Source organism: Lepidochelys olivacea (genome assembly GCF_965140295.1).
Source record: "Lepidochelys olivacea isolate rLepOli2 genome assembly, chromosome: 4".
NCBI lineage: Eukaryota > Metazoa > Chordata > Testudines > Cheloniidae > Lepidochelys > Lepidochelys olivacea.
Window position 1 is genome coordinate 113,663,540 of NC_140414.1, and position 24,845 is coordinate 113,688,384.

At 41.6% G+C, this 24,845-nt stretch overlaps 1 protein-coding gene across 3 annotated transcripts in view; it reads left to right on the forward strand.

Moving 5' to 3' along the window:
* The window catches only part of LGI2 (leucine rich repeat LGI family member 2), a 70,113-nt gene extending 45,500 nt beyond the window's left edge, over positions 1 to 24,613 (forward strand). Inside the window, exons 4-9 of one of the 3 annotated variants that reach the window (XM_084626440.1) lie at positions 2,750 to 2,821; positions 5,934 to 6,005; positions 6,645 to 6,716; positions 7,900 to 8,069; positions 14,734 to 14,898; positions 19,060 to 24,612. In XM_084626440.1, the coding sequence (XP_084482566.1) occupies positions 2,750 to 2,821; positions 5,934 to 6,005; positions 6,645 to 6,716; positions 7,900 to 8,069; positions 14,734 to 14,898; positions 19,060 to 19,877 (1,369 nt within the window). In that variant the 3' untranslated portion in view covers positions 19,878 to 24,612. Of the gene's footprint in view, positions 1 to 2,749; positions 2,822 to 5,676; positions 5,798 to 5,933; positions 6,006 to 6,644; positions 6,717 to 7,899; positions 8,070 to 14,733; positions 14,899 to 19,059 lie in introns of those variants that run through there. The other 2 variants (XM_084626438.1, XM_084626439.1) reach the window with 2 other exon arrangements.
* The last annotated feature ends 232 nt before the right edge of the window (positions 24,614 to 24,845 follow it).

A 24,845-nucleotide genomic window follows, 5' to 3' on the forward strand; every position in this document is an offset into this window, starting at 1 on the left:
AGATCATTCCAGTACATTTGAGAGGAGAATTTTGTGCTACCTGTAAGAGTTCAAAGTCTCTTAAGCAAATTGTGTTGGGTTGAATGTGGCTTAATGGAAAGTGTTGGGCTTTGAGGTCACAGGTTCCAGTCCCACGAACCTGTCTAGGAAGTGGTGACTATTCTGTAGGAAGAACAGTGCAGTGGTTAGGGTGTTAAGTTGGGATATGGGAGCCCTGTGTTCAATTCTCTGCTCTGCTGCAGACTTCCTGGGTGACCTTGGACAAGCTGCTTAGTCTCTGCTGTGTTTTGTGCTGCCATGCCGAACTGATTTAGGAGCCTACATCTCATTTTCAAAAGGGATGTAGGTACTTAGAAGCCTAAATCCCCTTGACAGTGCCTCAGTGCCACGTCAGTAAACATGTGGATAATAGCACTTCCCTGTGTTAGAGGGTGTTGTGAGGATAAATACATTAAAAGATTGCAAGGCACTACAGAAATGGGGGACATGTAAGTGCCATAGACAGATAATTTAAAACCGGGGTCTGCTGAGACAGAATAGCCCCCAGTGGCGTCCCGTAATGAGGGGCAAATGGGGCAAAGCCCCACCAGTTCAATCCTCTCGCCTTTATTTCTTTGAATAAACAAAAACAAATACGATTGTGCCAAATTCCTTCGTTTCCTTCTTTCCAGCAGCACAGTGGAGAGAACACTGGGGAGTGAAGGGAAGACAGGACGAGGAGAGGCCTTCATCCCCTTCAGTGCAGCACCACGGAGCGCAGCTAGGAAATGGAGGGGCTGGCAGAACCTCGCATCTTCAGTACAGCAACCCCCTGGCCTTTGTGTTTAGTGGGAAAATGCATTGGGTTAGAAAAATGTATTAACTAACTAGCTGCCACATTTGAAAACACTTGTGTGTGCGGTAAGGGAAAAAACATGTTTAACATGGTGCTAGTTAACGTGTTTGCTAATATGATGCTTTTTCTCACTATAGACAAGGCCATAGAGGGCACTCAGGGGAAGGAAAGTCTGGCAGCCTCCAGCCCTTAAGACCTGAACTCTTCCCTTCACTGAAAGTGTAGAGCAGGGCGGAGATCAGAACATGCTCAGAGGGAACTTTCTTAGGCCTCTTTGGGGCTACAGAAGATTTGCCCAAAAGAGCTGGAGTGCAAGTATAACCCACACACCTCCTGGATGTGGTGTTCAGTCCCATCTAGTGGCACCGAGACCACTTAGAGAGAGAAATTAATGAATCTGCTCTACAGCCTTAGCTAAGGGCCATGTAGCTTTTAGCTCATGCATCGGAGGTTCATGCACTGATGTCCCAGGTTCGATCTTGCCCACTGACAACTGGGGTTGTCGCTGTTACACAAGCTCAGCCCCAGTGCCGAGCTCCATCCCATACCCTTCAGAAGCAGTGTGAGGAGTCCAAAGAGGGGAAGGCCAATGCAAAGGGAGTGAAGACCTGGCCTGCCAGTGATTTGAAGGAGATGGCAGGTAGAGGCTTGTATCCTGAGGGGAGGGCAATGTGGAAGGGGCTGCCTGTTTATTTTTTTCAGAAGTTGGGGTAGAGTGGTGAGATTACCAGCAGAGGATATTGCGCAGTGGGGGTATCAGATTGTTCAGTGCGGGAGGAGGAAGAGCCCCAGCAAGGTTAGTTTGTTCATGTTATTGGGGAGGGTGTCTAAGTGCCATACCAACCACTTATCTTGTCCCCCCCGGCAACAGTTTTTGCTGACTAATGTATTTTATAGTTTTGCCTTCAAACACAGGAATTTGAATGATTCAAGATATGAAGGAAGTAGCTTAAGGTGTGAACTGAAATAACCATTGCTCTTTGCAATCTTTGGCACTGGTTCTTATTTGTTAGTAACCCTGGTAAAATAGCAATACCAGGATTTATTTTAATTGCCATCTCAATCTTTCTTGGATTTCTTTGGGTTAATTTAAAGAGTATTTGTCTAGAATTAGCATACTGACCTAGGATCACAGAGCAAGTTTGCATTTAATATTCATTATTTTTCCAAATTAATTTTAGTAAAATACCTAAAACTATGCAAAAAAAAAGGATTACTAAGTGGTTATAATAAGTGATAAATGCGGACATGCTCACTTGTAGCTGCTGGGAGTTCCAGCAGCCCTCGTGAGATTTTAGAAGTAGTCTTTCATTTGAGTGGGGTTTCCTTTTCATAGATTAACAGGATGAAGAAAGAGCATATTTTTGATCAGATACTTGTATATACGAGGATTACAGGGCAGATTCTCCACCCCACGTTGAGTAGAGCTATGGCTGGCTGTAGTTCCCTGATCCCCAGCCTCACAGCCGTGGCACAAGTTAGAGTTGCTCCTGCCCAGCACTGTCAAACTTACATTACTGACCTAAGGTTCTGTGGGTGGGGCAGAGCTGCCTCTGCTGGCAGAGGATATAGGGGGAATTCTCTGCGGACTATCTATGGCCACTTTGCACCACTGATGTGGCACAAGATGGCCTTAGTACACCAGAAAATCTAGCTCTCTGTGCCTTTCCACCAAGGTGGATGATAATGTCATGGAGTATACTTTCTATAGCATGGAAGATATTAATAGCGGGTCAGATTATGCCATTGATTTTTTTAAAGCAGCACTCCAAAATATTTTCCACATGCTGTATTGATGGGATAATATGGGCCTGAGTCAGTAAGATTAGGCGATGATAGTCAATAAACGTAACTGGCATAATCCTCTGTGTCAGGTTTTCATCTGCTTTCCTAATGGCTGCTCTCCATTTTCAGCTTGCTGAACTCTAACTCGTTTACTATCATACGGGATGATGCCTTTGCTGGTCTCTTCAATCTAGAGTACCTGTAAGTTCTATATTTTACATATTTGCCAGTCTTTTATAAACCAAGATGTTTTGATGAGTTGCCAAAACTCCTGCCTTGGAGAAACCATTTTCCCTGTGGTTACTGGGGCCAAGGAAAATGGAGGGATTTATGTTCCATTTTCTGTCCAAATGTCTCATGCAGCTACCTACCATTTTTCAGATGTTGCAGAGTATTTTTAAAATATGCCATATATGCTGGGGTGACTCTGTATAGACAGATTTTAGAGTAACAGCCGTGTTAGTCTGTATTCGCAAAAAGAAAAGAAGTACTTGTGGCACCTTAGAGACTAACCAATTTATTTGAGCATAAGCTTTCGTGAGCTACAGCTCACTTCATCGGTGAAGTGATGAAGTGAAGTGATGAAGTGAGCTGTAGCTCACGAAAGCTTATGCTCAAATAAATTGGTTAGTCTCTAAGGTGCCACAAGTACTCCTTTTCTTTCTGTATAGACACAATTCGCTGAAATGGGGTTGGTGATCTAGAACTGGTGCTAGATTTGCAGGCCAATTCCATCTATTATATGTAATAGAGGAGTTTGAAATGTCAGTCAGTAGATAATGGCTTGCTGACAAGTCCCAGCAGGTGAGGTGCAGAGTATCAGAGTCACTCTCTTTTGTAGCCATGATCCCCTTTTTCTTCATTCTCCCCTCCCACTCTCTCTCTCTCTGCAGTATCTTTGCCACCCCAGTATTTCATTTATACTTCATCCTCTCTCTTCTTAGCTCAGTTTACTCCTTCCCTTTATTTCTGCTTCATTTCCTCTTCTTACCACCCTTTCTTTCTCTTTTTTTAAAAAGTATACTAACCGTATTATCTGGTTATCCTCACTTCACATTCAAAGGGCTTTCCAAAGACTCACCTGCTTTCGTATCTCAAATCAGGAGGTAGGTTTTTAGAGTCTGAACACATTCTGGGTACAAGATACATCCCTCCAATAACTTTTCAGTGTTGAAAGAAGCTTCCCTTTCTATAGATTCTCACTATTATATTGCTGCCTGGAGGAGTGTCATGAACGCTAACCTCTGCTAATGCCTTTATACGTCTATAGGCAGTTACTGCTAAACATGCTGCATTCAGAACTAATATTATGGTATGGAGGAGCAGCCAGCAATAGAAGTAACAGACCCAGAAATAGTGGAATATGGCAAACGGCATATGCTGTAATCCATGATTCTACAGCATCTGGATTTTTCAGTGACAGCAGTAAACAGTTTTACAGGTGGAGGCATCAAAATGTAAAAAGCTTGTGGAAGGCAAAAAAAACCCAAACAAACTTTCAAATTTGGGTCTGTTGTGGGCTGGCTTCAGCTTCCAAGTGGTGCTCATGAGGAGCCCAAGATAGAGCATGTTACAATAGCCTATGTTTGTGGTGACGGATGGAGTGGGCAGGCCCACATTTGAAAGAAAAGTATGGAGTGTCTTAGTCATTTGATCAAATGTAGCATTCTATCAAGAAACAGAGACAAATCTAACAAGACCCCAAGACTGAAACCCCCTTTAACCAATGCCAGACAGATGATCTCAGCTGAGGCTATGATCAACATCTCTGCCAATTCTTCAAAATGTTTCCTCCTCCCAAGAGACCTTACCTCCACCTTTTGTAAATTGAAGCTAAGCAGTGATATTTCCTCCACATGAATGCTAAGCAGCATTAATACTCCAGTATTCAATTTCTTCCAGGCATTGGTCACGCAGCATAGGGGGAAAAGAAACCTTTCTGGCAAATGAGAAAGTTTCTTTGTGTACAAAATAAGGGATCAAGGAGGAGGGCAGGCCAGGGAGTATGCATAACAGGTAATGTTGCCAAAAGTAACTACATCATGTCTACACCATTAAGAACAACATATATATAAATACTGCCAAGACTAATGGGCTATGTTAATAGTGTCTGAATATATATGCCTAGGAGCTCTGAAAAAGGACTGGGCTAATATACTGTCAGTCATTAGAGAGTGACACTAATAGGTGCATTCTCACTGAAGAGTCCCTTCAGAAGATTCAGTGATGCAGGAATCTATATTTACTGGGCCATGCAGTCACTGAGTCCCAGTCCAGACATCCCCATCTTGAAACATTGAGTTTGATGGAGATATGTTTATTTACACCAACTGAGGAGGCAACCAATCTTGGTAAGGCAGAAAAAACCTTCTGTCTCCTGAGAGGATGAGAAAATAGCTCCAGCTTCCTTGGGTATGGTGTATGGGGAAATCTGGCCTTTTGGAGTGCAGATAGAATTCATGACTCAAAGCAACCTTCTGACAGAGTAGACTGACTCCTTTCTCATGTCCTTATCTGTGCTCTTGATGTGAAGAGGGGTCCCTGTCACTTCATGAAGATGAACAGTTACTACAGAGCTGGGCACCAATATATGAACCTAGACAGATAGTGAAGAGCCAAGGACAATGTAACTGTTCACAGCAGCTGACTTTGCTCTCTAACCCCCAACACAATTATTTCTCCAACACCTTAGTTCCTAGAAATGTAGGGAGTCATTCTGCAATTTCCTTGGCCAGTCCTGGTGGTGACCCCACAAGGTGTAGCCCCCAAGGAGACCATACAGATTTCAGTCCAGATGCTGAAATGTAGGTAGGTTCATTTTATTGTCCTCACTTTTGTCCCACCACTTTCCTCTCGGCTGCTATTGGCTCTCTTCATTTTGTTCTTAACTTACTTTGTCCAGAGGAGCTTACAGTTTGTCTTCACACCACCACACATATCAAATAGCATTGCTAAACACTGTGGAACCCTGGCCAACTCCCCCTCTCAGGTCTGTCAGGAGAACTCCTCAGGGGATGATTAACTAGTTGTGAAATGGGGAATAGGGTTATCCACACTGTCCATGCTTTTCCTTCTTTCTCTTTTCAGCTCTTTCCCTTACATTCTCTCTCTCTCTTGTTCAGACTGTCACCTTTTCCTTCTCTTGTGCTTTGGCCATAAGAGAAAGGAAAAGGGAATGTAAGTACCTCTACTGATATTTCTTCAGCATCATATACGAAGGAGCCTATGTAGATACTAAGTTAGGAGGCGATAGGTTAAAACATACATACTAATACTGTATTTAAAATATATATTTATTATTTTTTCTGTATAGATTTATTGAAGGAAACAAAATAGAAACCATTTCAAGAAATGCATTCCGTGGCCTTCGCGATCTGACTCACCTGTAAGTCCTTTATCACTTATTAGAAGTTGTTTATACATTGCCAGATGTTCCAAAACTCATGCCTTAAGCACTTCTGTAATTGTTTTTACTGTTAATGGTGGAGGCTTTTTCTCCTTTAAAGAAAACTAGTTTTTGTGCTGTGTAGGACATTTCCATCTTAATCTCTGCACATCGGCTAATTCAGACTGTTACAATGTGGCTTCCAGTAAGTTTAAAAATATTCACTGTTCTGACAATACTCCAGGGTTTTCACCTGAGTTACACACACTCAAAACCTGAACATGCAACCTTTACTTTGCAAGCAGTTCTTATTACTAATACCTTAGATACAGCATATTAAAGTATAGTTAAAATTCCATTTACTTTTCAGCATTTTACTGCTTGTATTTTTGTGTATTTCATTCCTCTTGGGCAATAAAAAACAATTGACCAATTTCACTTTTGTTTCTAGTCATCTTCACTTTCTGTTCTCACAGATTAGCAAAGATTCACAAGGTGGAAACACAGTGTTTAATTCATTCATGATCCCATTAGTCATGGTCAGTACTAGGACTTAGACAACATCAAATCATTAGCATTATTTAAGTGACGTTAGACTTGGTAGGAGTCAAGATAATAAGATCTAACTTTCTTTTCTAGTTCTTTGGCTAATAACCACATTAAAGCTCTGCCAAGGGATGTCTTCAGTGATTTAGATTCTCTGATTGAATTGTAAGTAATGAAAATCTTTTTATTGGTTGCCTGTCATTGTGACTCTATTAATCTGTGCTTTAAGTTCCGGTTTTTTGGTGTTGTAGCTGAAATCCATGCTAAAAATAAATGCTTATTGTGTTGTATTAGCATTCTCATTTTAATATTGTTTGCTCAGTAGGATTAAATTAGACTTCACTTGTTGTTTATCACAATAGTGCATATGACCAGCATTATTACTTATTTTCTGATCTTTCATGAAAAGTCTTGAGTTGAAGGGACATCAACTTTAAAATCACAGTTTGTGTGAAAATTTTTTAATCTACTGTTGCTACAAGTAACCCCTAAAATTACTGTTACTGAAAGAGATTATCTTTTTAAAAAAAGATTCCCCCCGCCCCCCATTTTTTCATTTTGTATTTGACAGCACTTTGCTCAGGCTGTGTCAATATTTTTCTAGTGGTTAGTCACTTTCCCCTATTATTTGCCAGAGTCTGTCACACAGCAACAAGGTAGAGCAAAACTTTAAAAAAAAAAAAAAAAAAGTTGGAAAATGTGATTGTAAAGCCACAAACTTTGTCAAGAGGCTCAGAGACAGGAATTGTACCTGGAACTACAGATATCTTATTTTTTGGAATTGACTCAACTTCACATTGATGGTGACCCTTTTAAGAATTTAAACACACTGTGAACATTTCAGATGTTTGTGGAATTAGTCTCTGTATGCTCTGTTTCAATGTAACATAGAAACTTCACTGATAAGGCTGTTACTGTCAGCCGCCTATGTACTGGAGTGGTAGAGTGAAGCAAAGGAATCTGTGAATTTCAGTGGAACTCTGAGACAATGGAAAAGCAGCGGAGTGGGAGGGAGCCGTCTTGTGAGGATTTTTAGTGAATTATAGTTCCAATCCTGCTAATGCTTATGAACGTGAAACACCTGAATAGACCCGTTCCATGCATAAAGATACACATGTGCGTGTTTCCAGAATTGGGGCCTGTATTTGTTGTAAACAACGTTTCAGTGAAATGTAAAGAACAATACAGTTAGGATAAGAGATGGAAAATATTTTCCATCCTCTGTTCAGAATCAATTTAAAACTATTCAGCTACTTTTGAATTAAGTATGTCAACGTGCTAACAATTCTGCAGTTTTCGTATCACTACCAACCATTTCAAATATGTTTATTTCTGTGTGTTTTTTTAGAGATTTAAGGGGAAATAAATTTGAGTGTGACTGCAAAGCCAAGTGGTTGTTTGTGTGGTTAAAGATGACAAATTCCACTGTTTCTGATGTCCTGTGTATTGGTCCAGCAGAATACCAGGATAAGAAGTTAAATGATGTCACAAGTTTTGATTATGAATGCACCACTACAGGTATTCAGAATATGTATTTCTAAGCACACTACAAATGATTAAAGATTAGAAATTTAGATTAATCCCATATTACTGTATCAGAATGATTTGGGAAGAGGGAGAAAAGGGTTCTATATAAAGCACTTTAGAATAACAGAATAAGTCTAACTATTGAGAAGATTAAATTTAAAAGCCAAAGGAAGTAGATGAGATTTTATTTGGATTAAGTGATAAAAGGGACAAGAGCTATGATTTTCAAATTCCATAAGGTTTCATCATGACTCTATGACTCAATTTTCAGTCACAGATCTTTTGCTGTTGTCTGGAATAAGGCCGTATATCTATGTCAGAAGAATTTCCTGAAATCAATCTCCATTTCACAGAATGCTACATAATACCACTGTGTCTGTTGTCTTCGTTCAGCAGGCCACAGCTTAGTAGCACTGTAATAAGTATGTGTCAGCAGTGTTTCCAGCAATTAATTATGCAGACCCATAATAAAGGAGAGAAATACTGGATAATACTAGTGCTGCATGGCTTAGGAACCTGGTATTTGTTTTATATTAGATAGTAAAAAGCATTCTCTAGGATGTGGAGACAAACTTGCATGAAGTTCTGATTGTCAGAAGATGATTACAGACCAAACATAACAATCAGTTATCTGTGTTTGAATACAATTGTACTATATTAAGAACATTAGCCATTAATGTTAAGTTGTTCTTATATATGATGAGAGCAAATTGCACCTGAAAGAAGTTGGTCCAATAAAAGATATTACCTCACCTACCTTATATCTGTCACCTGAAGGTATGACAGTCATATTAATGGTAGTTGAGTTCTCATCTCTGCAAAAGCAAACTGTCAAGAATGAGATAGAGCTCTTAAAAGCTTGTGTAAGAGACAACATAAAAGTTAATTGACAGTATTGTAAAGATAAACTTCCAAGCCAAGGTATGAAATATAACCCAAGCACCATATATAAAAAGTAAAAAGAATAAACTCTAAGTTAAAGCCCCAACGTATGTCAGGAAAAGCATCAGAGGTGAAGGATGATAATTCCTTGTGTAGACAAATTGATGTCAAAAACAGAAGACAGAAATTCCTGCGAACCGTACCAGAAATTTCCATTACTGTGTCCGCTGATCCACAATGATGCAAAAACACCAAGTGTAATTTACCTCAGTCTGCATTCATTAAAGGTTATTGTTGCACAAGCACTGGCTTAGTGCTGTGTAAACCTTGACAGCCAGATCCTCAGAGCTGCCCTGATTTACAGCAGCTAAGGATTTGATTTAGATCTACTCTCTCTGTAAATGTATGACAGTATATGTGTAATTGTGCAGTTTTCATAGGCAAAATTCTATCCTGCTGTTACTTCACTGGCCTGGTGTAAATGAGGTTACGCTCGGAATAAATCTGACCCGATTTATGTGGTGTAATGACTGACTGCTTGAATACTTGTGCCACTGCAGTCAGAGAAGCGTTGAGACAGGGTAATATAGGATATTTTCAAACCCCACAGCCAGTTAGTTGCTAGCTGATCTGAACAAAGAAGAGCATGCACCTCACCAACAATGGCGTAGTCAGCAGCATGCCTGCCAGTTTTTTTAAGAACAGCATGAGAGCAAATTGTAGAAAAGTTGGAGCTGTGACATAGGGCCTCCTTAACAGGTATTTGTGGGGGGAACAGACTTTGAGGCCATGGCACACCTGGTGACTGAGCTTTGTGACTTTGTCCTCACCCACAACCATTTCAGATTTGGGGACAGCTTATACCTTCAAGTCAGTGGCACTGCTATGGGTACTCACATGGCCCCACAGTATGCCAACATTTTTATGGCTGACAATACTCCAGAAGAAGTGGGTTTTTTACCCACGAAGGCTTATGCCCAAGTAAATCTGTTAGTCTTTAAGGTGCCACCAGACTCCTCGCAGTCTTTATGAAGAAACAGTTTCTGCAATAGAGAAAAAAATCTTCAGGGAGTGCACCATCACCAAGGCACCATCACTAAGGCCAAGTGTGGAATTAAAAACTACCCACTTCTGAGCTCTAATCCCCACTCTGCCCTTGACTCTGTCAGTGGCATCAGGCAAAACACATAGCCTGTCTGCTCTTACTTTTCCTAGCTGTAAAGGGGAAATTGGGGCTTGTCTACAGTGGAAAGTTATTCCAAAATAAGGCAGAGTGGGAATTTAAAAAGGCATGGAATAGCTCCCTGTATGGAAACTCTTATTCCAGAATAAGTGTGTTAAACAAGATCAGGAAAAGGCATTAGTCTGCCAGAATAAGTGTGTCCACACAGGGAGCTGTTGCAGAATAGCTTGTTCCATCATAGCTCTTCTGTTCAATTTCCCCTCATTTGGTCTGTGAAGATTAATTAATTTGCGAGTTAATGTTAGTACAGTGATTTGAAGCTGTAAAGCAATATATACTGTAAGTGCTAAATGTATTCTCCTAGTCACTGAAGGACAGATGGTTATTCTGCTTTTTGTTCCTATCCCTCAGTATAAATCACTTTCATATAGTTGTTCACATTAATCTTCACTATCATCTTTCCTTCCCTTATCATGCATGGTTTAACAGACCTTTCAATGTATTATACTCTTCAGTGATCCACATCAAGTATTACATGGATAATCCGGGTAATTTTCAAAATACCTTTGATTTCAATAGGAATTTGTTTAGTAAGATTTCCATCTCAGTGGCTCCATTGACATACCAGACCTGGTGAACTGAAGAACAGTAATGAATCACAGGGATGCTATAAAATTGAAACACTTTTTAACACAATCGATTATTAAAACTGAAAGAATTTTAACAATCTAACGTTACTTTTAACCATTTTATCACGGTTTAGTTTTTTGCATGTCTCACAGTTTGGACAATGAACATAGATTAATCTATTTCACTTTTGTTTCTAGTCCATTATACTTTCACATTCTCCTACAATGAGACAGGGCTGCAGGGGCTTGGTTGCAAACTCAGCAAAGCAATGTTTGTTTATTTTTAAAAATTCTTTCCAGGTTTCGTTAAATCTTATTTTTATAAGGCCTGCTTCTCTTTGACTCTAAGGCCCCTTTACATTGCTCTGGCACCACAAAAGGGGCTTAAAGTGGGTGCACATCTGACAATGTAAAAAGACCTTAAAGTGGGCCAGTTTACACGGGAATAATCTGGAAAACTAATCTAAATTAACTAAAGGTGCTAAATTAAAGTGGATTAATTAAACTATATTAAACTCCTATGTGGATGTTCTCATTCAGAATGAAACTTTATTCAGTTTAGCATAATGTAATTAATTTAAAAGAAACCAAATTATGGTCACTTTAATTCTGAATGAGGTTGTCCACACAGAGGTTTAAGTCATTTTAGCTAATCCACTTTAAATTCACATCTTTAGTTCATTTGGATTAATTTTCCTGAGGGGTGAGATCGATAAAGCACTTTACTGTATTGCACTCTAACTGCCCCATGTAGACCCTCCTGGCACACTCTAAAATGTACCTGGTTCACGTTAATGTATATAGCTTTCTTGAGCAGGTCAGCAGCATCTTTATGTACCTTTTAGAAAGCAACGGTAGAGCGCTTTACAAATCACACCCTTCAAATGCACTTTGCCCGAGCTGAGCCCTGAGTGTCCCTATCTAGATAAGCCCTTGTGTCCACTTGTGGCCTCTCTACTGCTAGAGTGACATAAAGGGGTCTTAGTGAAAATGCAAATCAGGCCCATAAAGTTTAAGTCAGAGGACAGATGACAGCACCTCTCTACTGCGTAACTCCATACCAACTACAATGGACAGTCTTTTTTAAATATGTAGTAAAAATATTGTGTAAATTTTTAGTGGCTTTCACCAGTTACTGTGAACTATTTATCAGTTGATTCAGTGAGAATTTGATCAGTAATACTTCCATTGTTACTGATCCAGTGATATAATAAACCCAGTGTCAGGTGTGAGTCAAAATAGCTTTGTTGATATAGTATCACTTCTGAACAAGCTGTGAGCCATATGATGCCAATAGGCAGGTTTGTTTTAATTCACAAACTTCATACACTTGCCCTAAGACTGTTTCAAAACTGTTGTGATGTTCTGACAGATTTATTTAGCTTTTAATACCCCCCCCCACACACACACACTTTTTGTATCACATTGTGATAAAGCGGCCTTACTTGGAGCTCCCGCAGCATGACCAATGTGCCTGCAAGGCTAATTTATTACAGATAACGTCCCATACTTGTAAAACATAACAAATCAAGTGCCCAGCAGTCCATCAAAATGCAGCCCCCACGCCTATCATCACACTCAGGCTCTCTGCAGCTTCAGCATCTCTCACTGGGTTCACCTCGTAAGCGTTGTGCCTGCATCTCTCACTACGCCTCATTGCAGCCTTCCCTCTCTGCCCCTCCAGCTGCAGCTCTCCAGCTCAGAGAGCCAGGCTTCTCCATGCCTCTGTTGAATAAATAACAGGTTGAAAACGCAGACTACAGGCTCAATTCCAACTTCAGATTCAGCCTTCAGCCCTCACTGGCCATGGCTCTCTGGCCCCTGCACTGGCTTCCTGGCAATTCCTCCCTCTTTCCAGGGAAGGCCTATATAGCTTTCTGCTTTCTCAGAGACCTCCTCCAGTCTCCTGATCTTTGGCAACTCTCACTTGCCAGTCTCTCCCCATATACATGGCCCAGGTGCCTTCTCTTAACACCAGTTGGGAAGCAGCTGATGAGACACAGGTACAACGGCCTCTTCCTTCTTAAAGGGCCAGTGCCATGCTGTGACACACACTTTTTAAATATATGTTTATCAGTAACGGCTAGAGTCACTGTTCCATCCTTAACTACATTTTTATGCTTTCATTTATTTTTACGCTCCATATATTTTACCTTCCAGTTTTCTCCAGTCCTTTAATTTTTCCAAAGGAATTGATGATAAGAACACCCTTACTTTCTAAATGTACTTGCTTTCACACCAGCATTACTGATATTATCAGCACAAATACACATGGTTTTGGAAATAGGATCTGCTATTTCAGTGATGCAGGAGAGCTTGCCACAAAACCTCATGCTTTGCTTTTGGTAGTCACCAGAAAAATGGTGGCAGTTCTCTTTTTTAGCTGTGGAGTGGTAGATTTTCTGTTTGTTTAATTGTAGCTATCTAGTCTTACCTCCTGCAGTATGACTCCACAAGGGTGGGCCTTTCAAGTATGCGTAGATGTAAAATCCAACATTTGGAAGCAATTAATATTTACTTTGGAGAGGAAATAAGGACATGCCTTAAACCACCACTGAAGTGCACAGAACTGGGCAAGAGTTTTTAAAGGGTAAGAGTGAGGACATGATTAAAATGTTGCTAAAATTCATGGGCCATCAGGCCCTTCCTGAATATGAAAAGTTAGCATGCACAGCATGGCACAGAGCTCCTAGTATGTAAGGGTGTCTGTGGGCCTGAGATGAATCTTCATCTTAATGAAAGACTCATCTTCTCCCACAAATATATTTTCCCCTCCTTGTAGACAGGGTTTGTGTCACTCAAACTAGACCTGAACTCTGTTAATGCTGCTCTTTATTGACCAACAGGTGTCACCCTAAGTCTCTTTCCCTCATAATAATCTTGGCTCTGACCTGCCAAGCTACTGTTGCAACAGAACAAGTATGAGATCCTGCTGCGCAACATATAAAATGAGCTCTTGGCTTAAGTGAATTTTAGAATAAAATTGACACAGAGGCTGGGATTTTCAAAAGAGACTTAGGGCAGCAATTGGAAGTTGGACTCTCAACTCTCTTAGGTGCTTTGGAAGCCTCAGCTGCCACCCTAGGTTTTCCATTAGATGATAACAGTAAGGCAGGTCAAATTTTAAACCTAAAATACTTGACAGTGTTCCTTTAAATTATACTTTTATTCAGGTTTTTTTAAATTAAATGTTCTCCTAGGTATACTTGGTCCTGCCTCAGCACAGATGACCTTTCGAGACCCCTTCTTGCCATACATTTCTGTGATTGCAGGTGTGGGGTAGCTGGGATGGGGTTATCCCAAGGAATTCACTTCATTTGCTTTAATTGGAAATGTGCAGAAGTGTCTGTGTTGAATAAATAACAGGTTGCAAATGCAGACTATGGGCTCAATTCCAACTTCAGATACACATGTGCAATAACGAGATTTTTGAAGACACGGTACATAGCAATAAGTGACCAAAAGTTACTGTTGAAGTTGGAGTCTTGGTTTTTTGGGGTAAAATCCTGACTCTGTTGAAATATATGGAAAAATTCCCATGACTTCAGTGGTGCCAGGATTTCACACTTTACAGTCTACTCATAGACAGTACTCCTACATAGTACAATTTCTAGCTTTCTTTCTAGGGAAGTCAGTGGTCTGATTTCACAGATATCAGGCAAGATAGAATGCAGATTTTGCAGCTAACACCAATCACATGTCTTGATCTTCTTGTGAATTGAATTTTGGAAGGGAAATTTACACTGCACAGAGCAGCAAACTGTTCTCCCTATTGCTGCATGCCTAATTGTCACTCGTGACACTCCCTGTGTTAGGGCTGTTACAAGCTTAATCCTAAATCAGAGTTCTTGTTCTTAAAATAGTGTCCAATAGTACTGATTAGAAAATAGGAACCATGTGTCAACTATTTTGTGTTTACAACATGGGATTTATTGTAATTTTTTTAAACGTCTGTTTCTAGATTTTGTTGTTCATCAGATTTTGCCATACCAGTCAGTTTCAGTGGATACATTCAACTCTAAGAACGATGTGTACGTAGCCATTGCACAGCCTAGCATGGAGAACTGCATGGTACTGGAATGGGATCACATTGAAATGAATTTCAGAAGTTATGACAACATCACAGGTACACACATGAATATATCAGATTTATACATGAAGTGGTGGTATAATCAGTGTGTAATGGGAGAAGGGAAGAGTTGGAATATGGAATTCACTGATACATCATGGAGTGGACACTTGATGCTATATCCTGTTATCATTCCACCTTTGTTGAAACCCCCACATTGAAGGCAATGGATCAAGGCCATAATGTGGACTAGATTGCTCAGAGAGCCATATCGTTCTTGTAGGAGACAGCTCTTACCAGAACACAAGCTTGGCATTTGTCTCTGTGATATTTAGTCTTCAGCAAAGGACAGGGTAGACATGGGTGGGTTCTGCTCCTGTAAATTTTTCTCCATGAGTGGACCCTTATATCCCCACAAGCCCCTCTGAAGTTAGCTGGGCCTCCACACAGGAGTTGCCCTTGTGGAACAGCTTGCAAGATCGGGGCCTTGTCTACAGGAATATGGGAACTGCCATGTTCAATCAGACCTGAGGTCCATCTAGTCTAGTATCATGTCTCGGACAGTGGCCAGCACTAAATGCTTTAGAGGATGGTATAAGGGCCCTGCAGTAGGCAGATTATGTAGGCACAATATTAGTATAACATTTGAATTAGTATCCATTCTAATAGAATTAATTTTATCCAGAGAGTGTGAAATCCCAAACTGATCTCTTGACGAACTATCTGGCTTTTCCGCATACAGTTCATCTAGACTAGTGTTTCCCAAACTTGGGACGCAACTTGTTCAGGGAAAGCCCCTGTTGGGCCCGGCTGGTTTGTTTACCTGCCGCGTCAGCAGGTTCAGCCGATCTTGGCTCCCACTGGCCGCGGTTTGCTGTGCCTGGGCAATGGGGGCTGTGGGAAGTGGCGTGGGCCGAGGGACGTACTGGCCATCACTTCCTGTAGCCCCCATTGGCCTGGAGTAGCTTTCCCTGAATAAGCGGTGTCCCAAGTTTGGGAAACACTGATCTAGAAGATTAACTATTAGGGTTCACTTGACATCATGTGCTCAAGGAAGTTCATCTTGCCTTCATACTGACCTTCAAATGTACAAACTACTACATGGCAAAATACACGCAGTGCGCCAAACTCTGTTCTGTTATACCTGTGCAACACCACTGAAATCAATGGGACTGTACAGGTGTAAGGGAGAGCAGTATTTTGACAGATTTGAATTAGTTTTCTTTATGTTTACTCCTGGGGAAATTTTGCGCCACTGTGTGTGCATATAATTCATGGGCCGTGCATATTTTAATTTTAATTTTTTTGCAGAAATTAGCTTCTGCCATCAAGTTGCTGCAGTTCTGCCTTTTGCCCACCAGTGGGCTCTGTGGCGCTAGAACAGAGCAGCCACTCCTGACCAACTAGGGAAGAGAAAGAGCCTATAGTGCGGGGGTGGGCAAACTTTTTGGCCTGAGGGCCACAACTGGCTATGGAAATTGTATGGCGGGCCATGAATGCTCACGAAATTGGTGGTGGGGGTGAGGGCACTGGCTGGAGGTGCGGGCTCTGAGGTGGGATGAGGGATGAAGGGTTTGGGGTGCAGGAGGGGGCTGCAGGCTGGGGGTGGAGCAGAGGGGTTCAGAGTATGGGAGGGGGCTCTGGGCTGAGGCAGGGGGCTGTTGTGTGGGAGCAGGTACAGGCTCTGAGCTGGGGTGTGGGTTCCAGTGTGGGGTCAGAAATGAGGGGTTTGGGGGGGGCAGGAGGTTGGGGTGGGGGGGCTCTGAGCTGGGATTGAAGGATTCAGGGGGCTGGGGCAGGGGGTTGGGGTTTGGGTGAGGGCTCCGGCTGGGGGTGCGGGCTCTGGGGTGGGGTTGGGGATGAGGGGTTTTAGGGTTCAAGAGGGTGCTCTGGGCTGGGACCGAGGGGTTCAGATGGCAGGAGGGGGATCAGGGTTGGAACAGGGGGTGGAGGCGTAAGAGGAGGTAGGGGTGCAGGGTCTGGTTGCAACTTACCTCAAGCAGCTCCCAGAAGCAGTGACATGTCTCCCCTCTGGCTCCTATGCAGAGGTGTGGCGCTGACCAGGTGGCTCTGCGCGATTCCTTGTCCGCAGGTGCCACCCCTAGAGCTCCCATTGGCTGCAGTTCCTGGCCAATTGGAAATGCAGAGCTGGTGCTTGAGGCGGGGGCAGCATGGAGAACCCCCTGGCTGCCCCTATGTGTAGGAGCCAGAGGTGGGACATGCCTCTGCTTCAGGGAGCTGCGCTGAGCCTTGGCACACGCAGCACACCCAATCCTGCTTCCCTGCTAGAGCAGGGCAAGCCCTTGACCCTGCTCTCTGGCAGGAGCTTGAAGGCTAGATTAAAAGGTCTGCAGGGCCGGACATGGCCCACGGACCATAGTTTGCTCACCCCTGCTGTAGTGACTTCTTCACAGCACTTGTTGGGCCAGGTCAGGAGACAGAAGATATGGGGAAACAGACAGTGTGGAGTCGCTGGGGGGCCAGACAGGGACTGATTAGGGAATGTAGAGGAGGACAGACTGGGGCAGGGGCTGAATGGGAGTGGAGGTGCAGGGGCAGGGGGAGGGAGTGCAGGGCTACATAGGGACAAGGGAGGTGCCTGGGTGGGGGCACAGAGACACATGAGAACAAGGGCAGATGTGCCTGACTGAGTGGGAGAGACTAGGGGTCAGCCAGGGTCTGCATATTGGAAGCTCCCTAACAATCCCTTCTTGCCCCCCCCCCCAAAATCTGTTCCATACTTTTCTCACCCATACCCAACAGCCCTTCAAGTTCACACCCAGGCTCCTTCCCAGCAATTACTTCCGTCTTCCTCCGTTACCCCTGACTCCCCCTGCACTGCTTCTGAGGGGTGCGGGAAATACGATTCGGTATTGTAGTTTAAATTAATTATTACTCAGAGTTCTGTATTAATATGCCTAGTAAGGAATCTATTTGTCAAAAAACATTTCCTGAGTCTTTTTTGTAGTCTGTATTGTTACAGACATACTTGCTGACAGGTATTTTGAAATAAATTACCAAAATAATTGAAACTGGTGTGATTCTATTGTGTTATTTTGACAAATAAAATATGCAGAATTAAAATATTGTGCACAGAATTTTTAATTTTTTGGCACAGAATTTTTCAAATATTTTTGCGCAGAATTTCCCCCGGAGAAAATGTTGCTGTTGCAGAAGTAAAATATTTCCCTTTAGAGAGGATGTGGGGGAATTCTCTTCAAAGTTATCTTATAGCTTTATACAATATGTACAGAAAGATATCGAGGTCGAATATAAGTGATTATGTTTTGCTGACTTGACAGTTTTGGGGGAATAAGGGATTTCACAAGAAAAAACTGGATTAGGAGTAGCGGCATAAGGAGACAGGGTACGAAGGGCATGTATTAGCCTATCACAAAGCAGTGTTCCTACCTACCTCAATGTCACAATGTTAAAATAGGGCTTCAGAATACATATGCTCACACTCCAAATCTGCACATTTCAAAGACTTCATGTCATTGGACCAACTGGCTTCATTGTGCTGAACTGACAGGCCTTGAAACAACAGCGCTGTTTCAGGAATGCAGATTTGGCACATTACAAGTGACTCGTAACCCAAGAAGAATGGAAAGCTGCTTTAAGAATTTAGGGTTGCCCCATTTGGCCTGAATGGCTAGTCAGAATTCAAGGTCTTGCCAGGGTGATTCAGCAATATGTGTCAGGTGTGTTCTTGTTGTACTTTTGTTTATTCACAAAAAGTGTACACAGAGTGGTTTCCTTGAACACAGAGGAAACAAACAGCAGCAGGCAGTTTCCTTGCTAAGAAATCCCCAAGTCTGCCCCTTCAGTGAATTCTGTGCCCAAACTATCTATATGCTTCCTCTCAGGGTCACTGTCACAATTCCTTCAACTAGCTTGCCCCCTCCAATACACATAGTCCTCCAATACCAATATCTTAGCTCCTGAAGCCAAGGGTTTCACTGCTTGAGAACCCTGTTGTTCCTTAATATCTGAAGTCGCCTTTCCTCACTTGTTGCTGGATCAAAAAAATGTGATACGCCTCATGCAGTATGAATGAAAGCACTGCCTCATGCTGCCATGTAGAACATGAAAAGAAACTGGCAGCAGTTAAGACAACAAAATGAGGGATAAAGAAAGAGGGAACTGAGTAAATCTCTCTTTGTTTGAGTGGTTGAATTGTACGGTACTAGTATTTTTTGCTTTTTGTTTGAGCAACAGGTCAGTCCATTGTGGGATGTAAAGCAATCCTGATCGATGACCAGGTCTTCGTGGTGGTGGCACAGCTCTTCGGTGGCTCACATATCTACAAGTATGATGAAAGCTGGACAAAGTTTGTCAAATTCCAGGACATAGAGGTCTCTCGCATTTCCAAGCCAAATGATATAGAGCTGTTTCAGATAGACAGCGAAAAGTTTTTTGTCATAGCAGATAGCTCTAAAGCTGGTCTGTCAACAGTTTATAAATGGAATAACAAAGGATTCTACTCTTACCAGTCCCTGCATGAGTGGTTCAGGGACACAGATGCTGAGTTTGTTGATATAGATGGAAAATCTCATTTAATCCTGTCGAGCCGCTCACAAGTTCCCATTATACTTCAGTGGAACAAAAATTCAAAAAAGTTTGTCCCACACAGTGAAATCCCCAACATGGAGGATGTCTTGGCTGTGAAGAGCTTCAGGATGCAAAATAGCCTCTACATAACGCTCACAAGGTTTATTGGTGACTCCAGAGTCATGAAGTGGAATAGCAAGCAGTTTGTGGAGATACAGGCTCTCCCGTCTCGAGGGGCAATGACACTGCAGCCTTTCTCCTTTAAGAATAATCACTACCTAGCTCTAGGAAGTGACTACACCTTCTCCCAGATATATCAGTGGGATAACGAGAAGAACCTCTTTAGACTATTTAAAGAAATCTATGTGCAGGCACCTCGCTCTTTCACAGCTGTGTCAACTGATCGAAGAGATTTTTTCTTTGTTTCTAGTTTTAAAGGAAACACACAGATATTTGAACATATAATTGTTGACTTGAGTTTATGAGGGCTGTTGGAGTGAAGCTCATGTACAATGAGACATTTTCACTTATCAGAAACAGCAACAAAAAGACAGATTATTCATCTCCAAAAATAGGGTGTACTTGTGGAACTAGTAAGAAGTTTTCTGAACTTTTAGAATTTGCATATTAACCAGGAATTGCAATGACTTGGTTAACTGCATGACATGTCCATTTTACCATTTTTAAAGACATTTTAAAACCTGTAATTATTCAAAGGAGTGTGCAATGCATTAGGATTAATTCTGATATCTAAGACAGCTATGTGAATTTTACCTAAGAAATTGAATTAAATTGGACACCTTGTAGAAACAAGAGAGGAGAGAAAACAATGTCAAACATGGAAACTATTCTTTCCTTTAAACCTAACATTTCAGTAATGATACTTAAGAGTAAAGTCAACTGCACATATTTGTTGATGAATTGTATAAATTGACATCAACCTTCAAAAACATTTTTTGGTCATTTTGCAGTTGATGGGCAGCATCTCTTTGTTCTTTATAATAAAACAAAGGTCATTGTTTTAATTCATATTGATACTAGATGAGAGGGAAAGTTAAAAATTCTTTGACCTCTTCCTGTTGATATCAGAGAGGAAGCATGGATACAAAAAAATCACTGTGGGTGATGGGATGGCAATGAAATACAGGGCCTTTCACTTCTAGATAATGGGTTCCCTTCAGCTTCAGGTCAATAGTGACTGAAAGTGGCTGATAGTTGTTTGCTGGCATATCTGAACTCAGCTGGTCTTAGTTCAATTTGTAGCTCATAAGTCTCTGTTTCACAAATGCAACTCTCTAACTGGCACGAACTCACACCCCTACTGGTAGTCTCAGTAGTGTGCCAAGGATTTTAATGAGTATGGAAACTGAACTACTCTGTCACTCTTAGGCCTGGTCTACACTACAGGGTTACGTCGACCTAAGTTACGCAACTCCAGCTACGTGAATAATGTAGCTGGAGTCGATGTAGTTTAGGTCGACTTGTTGCGGTGTCTACACTGCACTGGGTCGACAGGAGAAACTCTCCCATTGACTTACCTTATGCTTCTCATTTCGGTGGAGTACTGGAGTCGACAGGAGAGTGATTTGTGGTCGATTTAGCAGGTCTTCACTAGACCTACTAAATCGACCCCTGGTGGATCAATCACCGCAACATTGATCACCGGTAAGTGTGGTCATACCCTTAGAGGAGGTCCTGCTTAATCTAGATTGAAGCTTACTTATGGGTCAGTGCAGGGAAGCCTGTGTTAGTGTTGCCTGTGCTGAAGCTGTTCCATACATAAAGAGAGCATTTCATTCCATAAAGTTTCTCATCTCCTAAATTAGATTTCTGAAAACTGCAAGCTGTATTTTGAGTGATCCTCCCACCATATGAAAGCCATATTCTCCTCTGGTATAATCAAGTCCACTGAAGTCAATGGAGTTGTAGCTGCCTCAGATTAGTGCTAATGTTAGCAATAAAAGTACAGTGCTAGCTAAGAATTTTCACTTAGATCACCCCACGCTATCCAACTGACAAATGGCTCTGGGAATGCCAAACTATGGAAGCTCTATTGGACCATATTTAGCAGTCTTTTAAACTCATTTTTGGGTGAATGCAGGCTATAGTGTTTGTTCATCATCACAAATGGGTCAGTTGTGGCATAGTCACCATGCATAGTCACTCTTCCAAGATGACAGAGAGGGGCTGTGCATTCAGCCACATGAACAGAGCCTTATGGTGGAAGCCATGTCTCTCTACATGCTTTTGAGACAGTTTTATTATAGCAGAGTCCTTTTCTGACTCACCACTACAAATGCCACTTTACATTTTCATCTTGGATTCACATATTAAATTTTCTACTTTATCATGAGACTTTTTTCTGCATGCTATGGAATTTATAAGGCTTTGTAAAGGAAGCTGAACAAATGAAACAGGTCAATATCCTTCCCCAGGCAAGGTTATCACAGTCTTGCTGCTCTGAGCGAGCCTAACATTTCTCATCACGGATAAGTAGCAACATGCCCAGTTATTACAAATGTAAATGTCTCTTGCTGACTTCTGGTTTAAAGATGCCCAGCATGTAAGCAATACTGCATGAGCGGATTAGGATGTGACAGCTCCTCTCCTTGAAATAATAATCCACCTATGACCTGAAGCATCATTGCTTTCATTGAAAATATTCTAGATCATATGAAATCAAAACATTACTGGCCTGCCAGAAACATAGTTCATATTATTGACATTTGTAAATTTCATTTAAGAATATTTTCCACTTAGCGGATAATCCCAGGTTTTATTTTATCTAAATATAAAAGCTGTGGGGATGCTTTAAGTGATCCTGCACTGCTACTTCATAGTGCTAATGGCCCTCAATTCCTGTTGATTTCAGTCAGAGCTGAGGATTGTATGATTGGGCCCTTAGTTGCTAAAGGCAGTTGTTTTGTAGTTGTATTAATAGGTCTTCTAAGACTAAATTAATGGGTCCTATGTGACTCAGATATGATAACCACATGGCTGACAGCCAACCACATTTCTTCCATTATTCCAGCGTGCTTGAGGAAGCCTTATCGATTAAAGACGCTCCTGTACTAGTACAGCCATGATGTAGATGGCTCTTTAAATTCAGGAGCCGTCAGAAAACACTGTACACAATGTAGCCACTCTTCTATATGTATCCAATATGAAAATGTAAATACATTTTCGTTTTCTGTCCAAGAGGAGCATATCCCCGTGTGCTAACTCTTTCTTTCAGGGATCCTTGCCAGTGTTATGTACACAACCGGCCTTTTTGAGCACGGTCCTGATCACACATTTGGGAAGAACCATAAATGAGAAAACTTACAGGCAATAAAAATGAATCCTGAAGCCCAGCACCTGATTTCAAGAGAGATGATGGTGGTCCGGAATTCCCCACCACCACCCCCCATGGCAAGAGACTATATCTTTTTTGGGGAGTGGAGGAGGGGGAAGTGAGGTGTACTCACTTGTGGGTAAGGAAGAGGATTTCAGGCTCAACTATCAGGGCCAGTGAAATTAACATTGTCCTATTATTACAACCATGGCTACAGAGACAAAGTGATCTACAGAGGCTAGCTTATTCCCATTGGACCTAAAGAACTGATTAAAACAGATTCTTTGGGTAGACTGAGGTTTCTGCTGAACAGGTCAGTTGCCCAGAGAGCTGAGATCATCAGTCCTTTTACAGCTTCTGCAGTGAGTGTGTAGTTGGAAGGTGGCCTACCTTTTCTGCTGAATAGGTGTAGTGAGATCAAAGGAACTAGGAGGGAGGTTGAAGGGAAATAAGTGGATGAAGAAAAGATCCCTTTTCAGTAAGCCTCCCATTGTTAAATAAATGTAGTATCTGGGAAGGATCCTTGAAATTCCTAGTCTCCACTGTTCCTGCTCCAAGGAGCTGATCTATAACACAACCATGAAAACTGAAATTAAAAAAGGGGATAAAAGGAGGGGTTGGATTTTGTTGTGAAAGTAACCAAGAGTCTAAAACATAAAGTGCAAAACTTCAATAAAATAAAGTACACATTTTCTTCTGTCTATCCAAATACAGCTACTATATCATCTCCATTGCCTCTATAACTTTGGTTTTGAGTAATAAATAAACTACACATACCCCATCATTTCACTGAAACTATCAGAAACATCAGGAAGGGCACTGGCAAAGGATAACACAACGTACCATTTGGTACAGTTTTTATGTATTTTAAAATGTGTGTAAAATGCAGTAATTTATATAAAATACATTTACTACAGTATGAAGGCTACAATGGAAGAGCATTTTAAGGCTGTATATACATTTAGCTCTTTTTGGTAAGGAGATAATGACTTAATCTGTGCGAGTAATACACATGTAATCTTTAATTATATGAATAAAAAGTAGTTACTGAGACAAATAATGATGCACTTTGTATATTAAAATGATGGGGTTTTTGCTCAGAAAGATGAAGCACCCAATATGAGGTGGTGCGGTAATGATATCCCAGCTCCATTTTCCAAGGAATATTTCCAACAAAACGCTGGAGTTCTTCAGGATTCATTGATAATAGAGCCTACATGTTGTAGGCCTGGATGGAGCCCTTGGCATGGCTAAACGTATGAACCACAGTAAGACTGTGAACCAAAGTAGGCCTTGTTAGAATAGTAACCACTAGGAATCAGCTAAGTAACATAAACATATTCCTAAGAGAATGGTACAGGAACATACAGCCCCTTGCAAGATAAAAATGGAATGATAGGATAATGGATGAGGCTGTTTTGTTTGAATATCAGACACAAGGTACAAGGATGGCAACTGATAACATCTGGAATGTAATACATAACTTGTTTGTATCAATGCAGAAAAGGAGAGTGGTAGGAGGGGCAGGTTTGTATTGCCTAGGGGTCAACACTTCTGTTGATTGAGCTGATACCTGGTCACCGACATGCATGGGTTAATGTACATGTGACTGGCTGGATGGGGTACTGAGAACATGCCTTATTGACAATAAACCTGGCCAAGCCTTAGCCATAGAACTGAGCCTGTGGTCTTTCTTTATGATTAACATCAAAGTCTGCTGAATCCACAATCTACGCCAGTGCAGAAACACCACAGCTCCAAAGGACAGCATGGGAGTGACATCCTTCATGTGTGATTCAGTAACCTTAACTCTCCTCAGGTCAGCTGCAGAGCAAAGAATCTTTTGTCTCTTCTCTACTACTACCAAATGTTAAGGACAAGCCAGCCCTTGTGTCCATATGTGCAGCTGGCCCACAATGACAATGTACTAATGACTAAACTGAGTGTGGGCTAAAAGAACTATGGGAAAGGGCTGAAAAACTGACACGGACCCAGAAGCTGGTAGCTCTTTAAATAAAGATTTGTTTCTTGCTTTTTGTCTGCATGAAAGCACGGTGCTAAGAAGCATGTAACAGACGCTGCATTACAGTCTTATTAAGGGAGGCATGTTGACCAGATG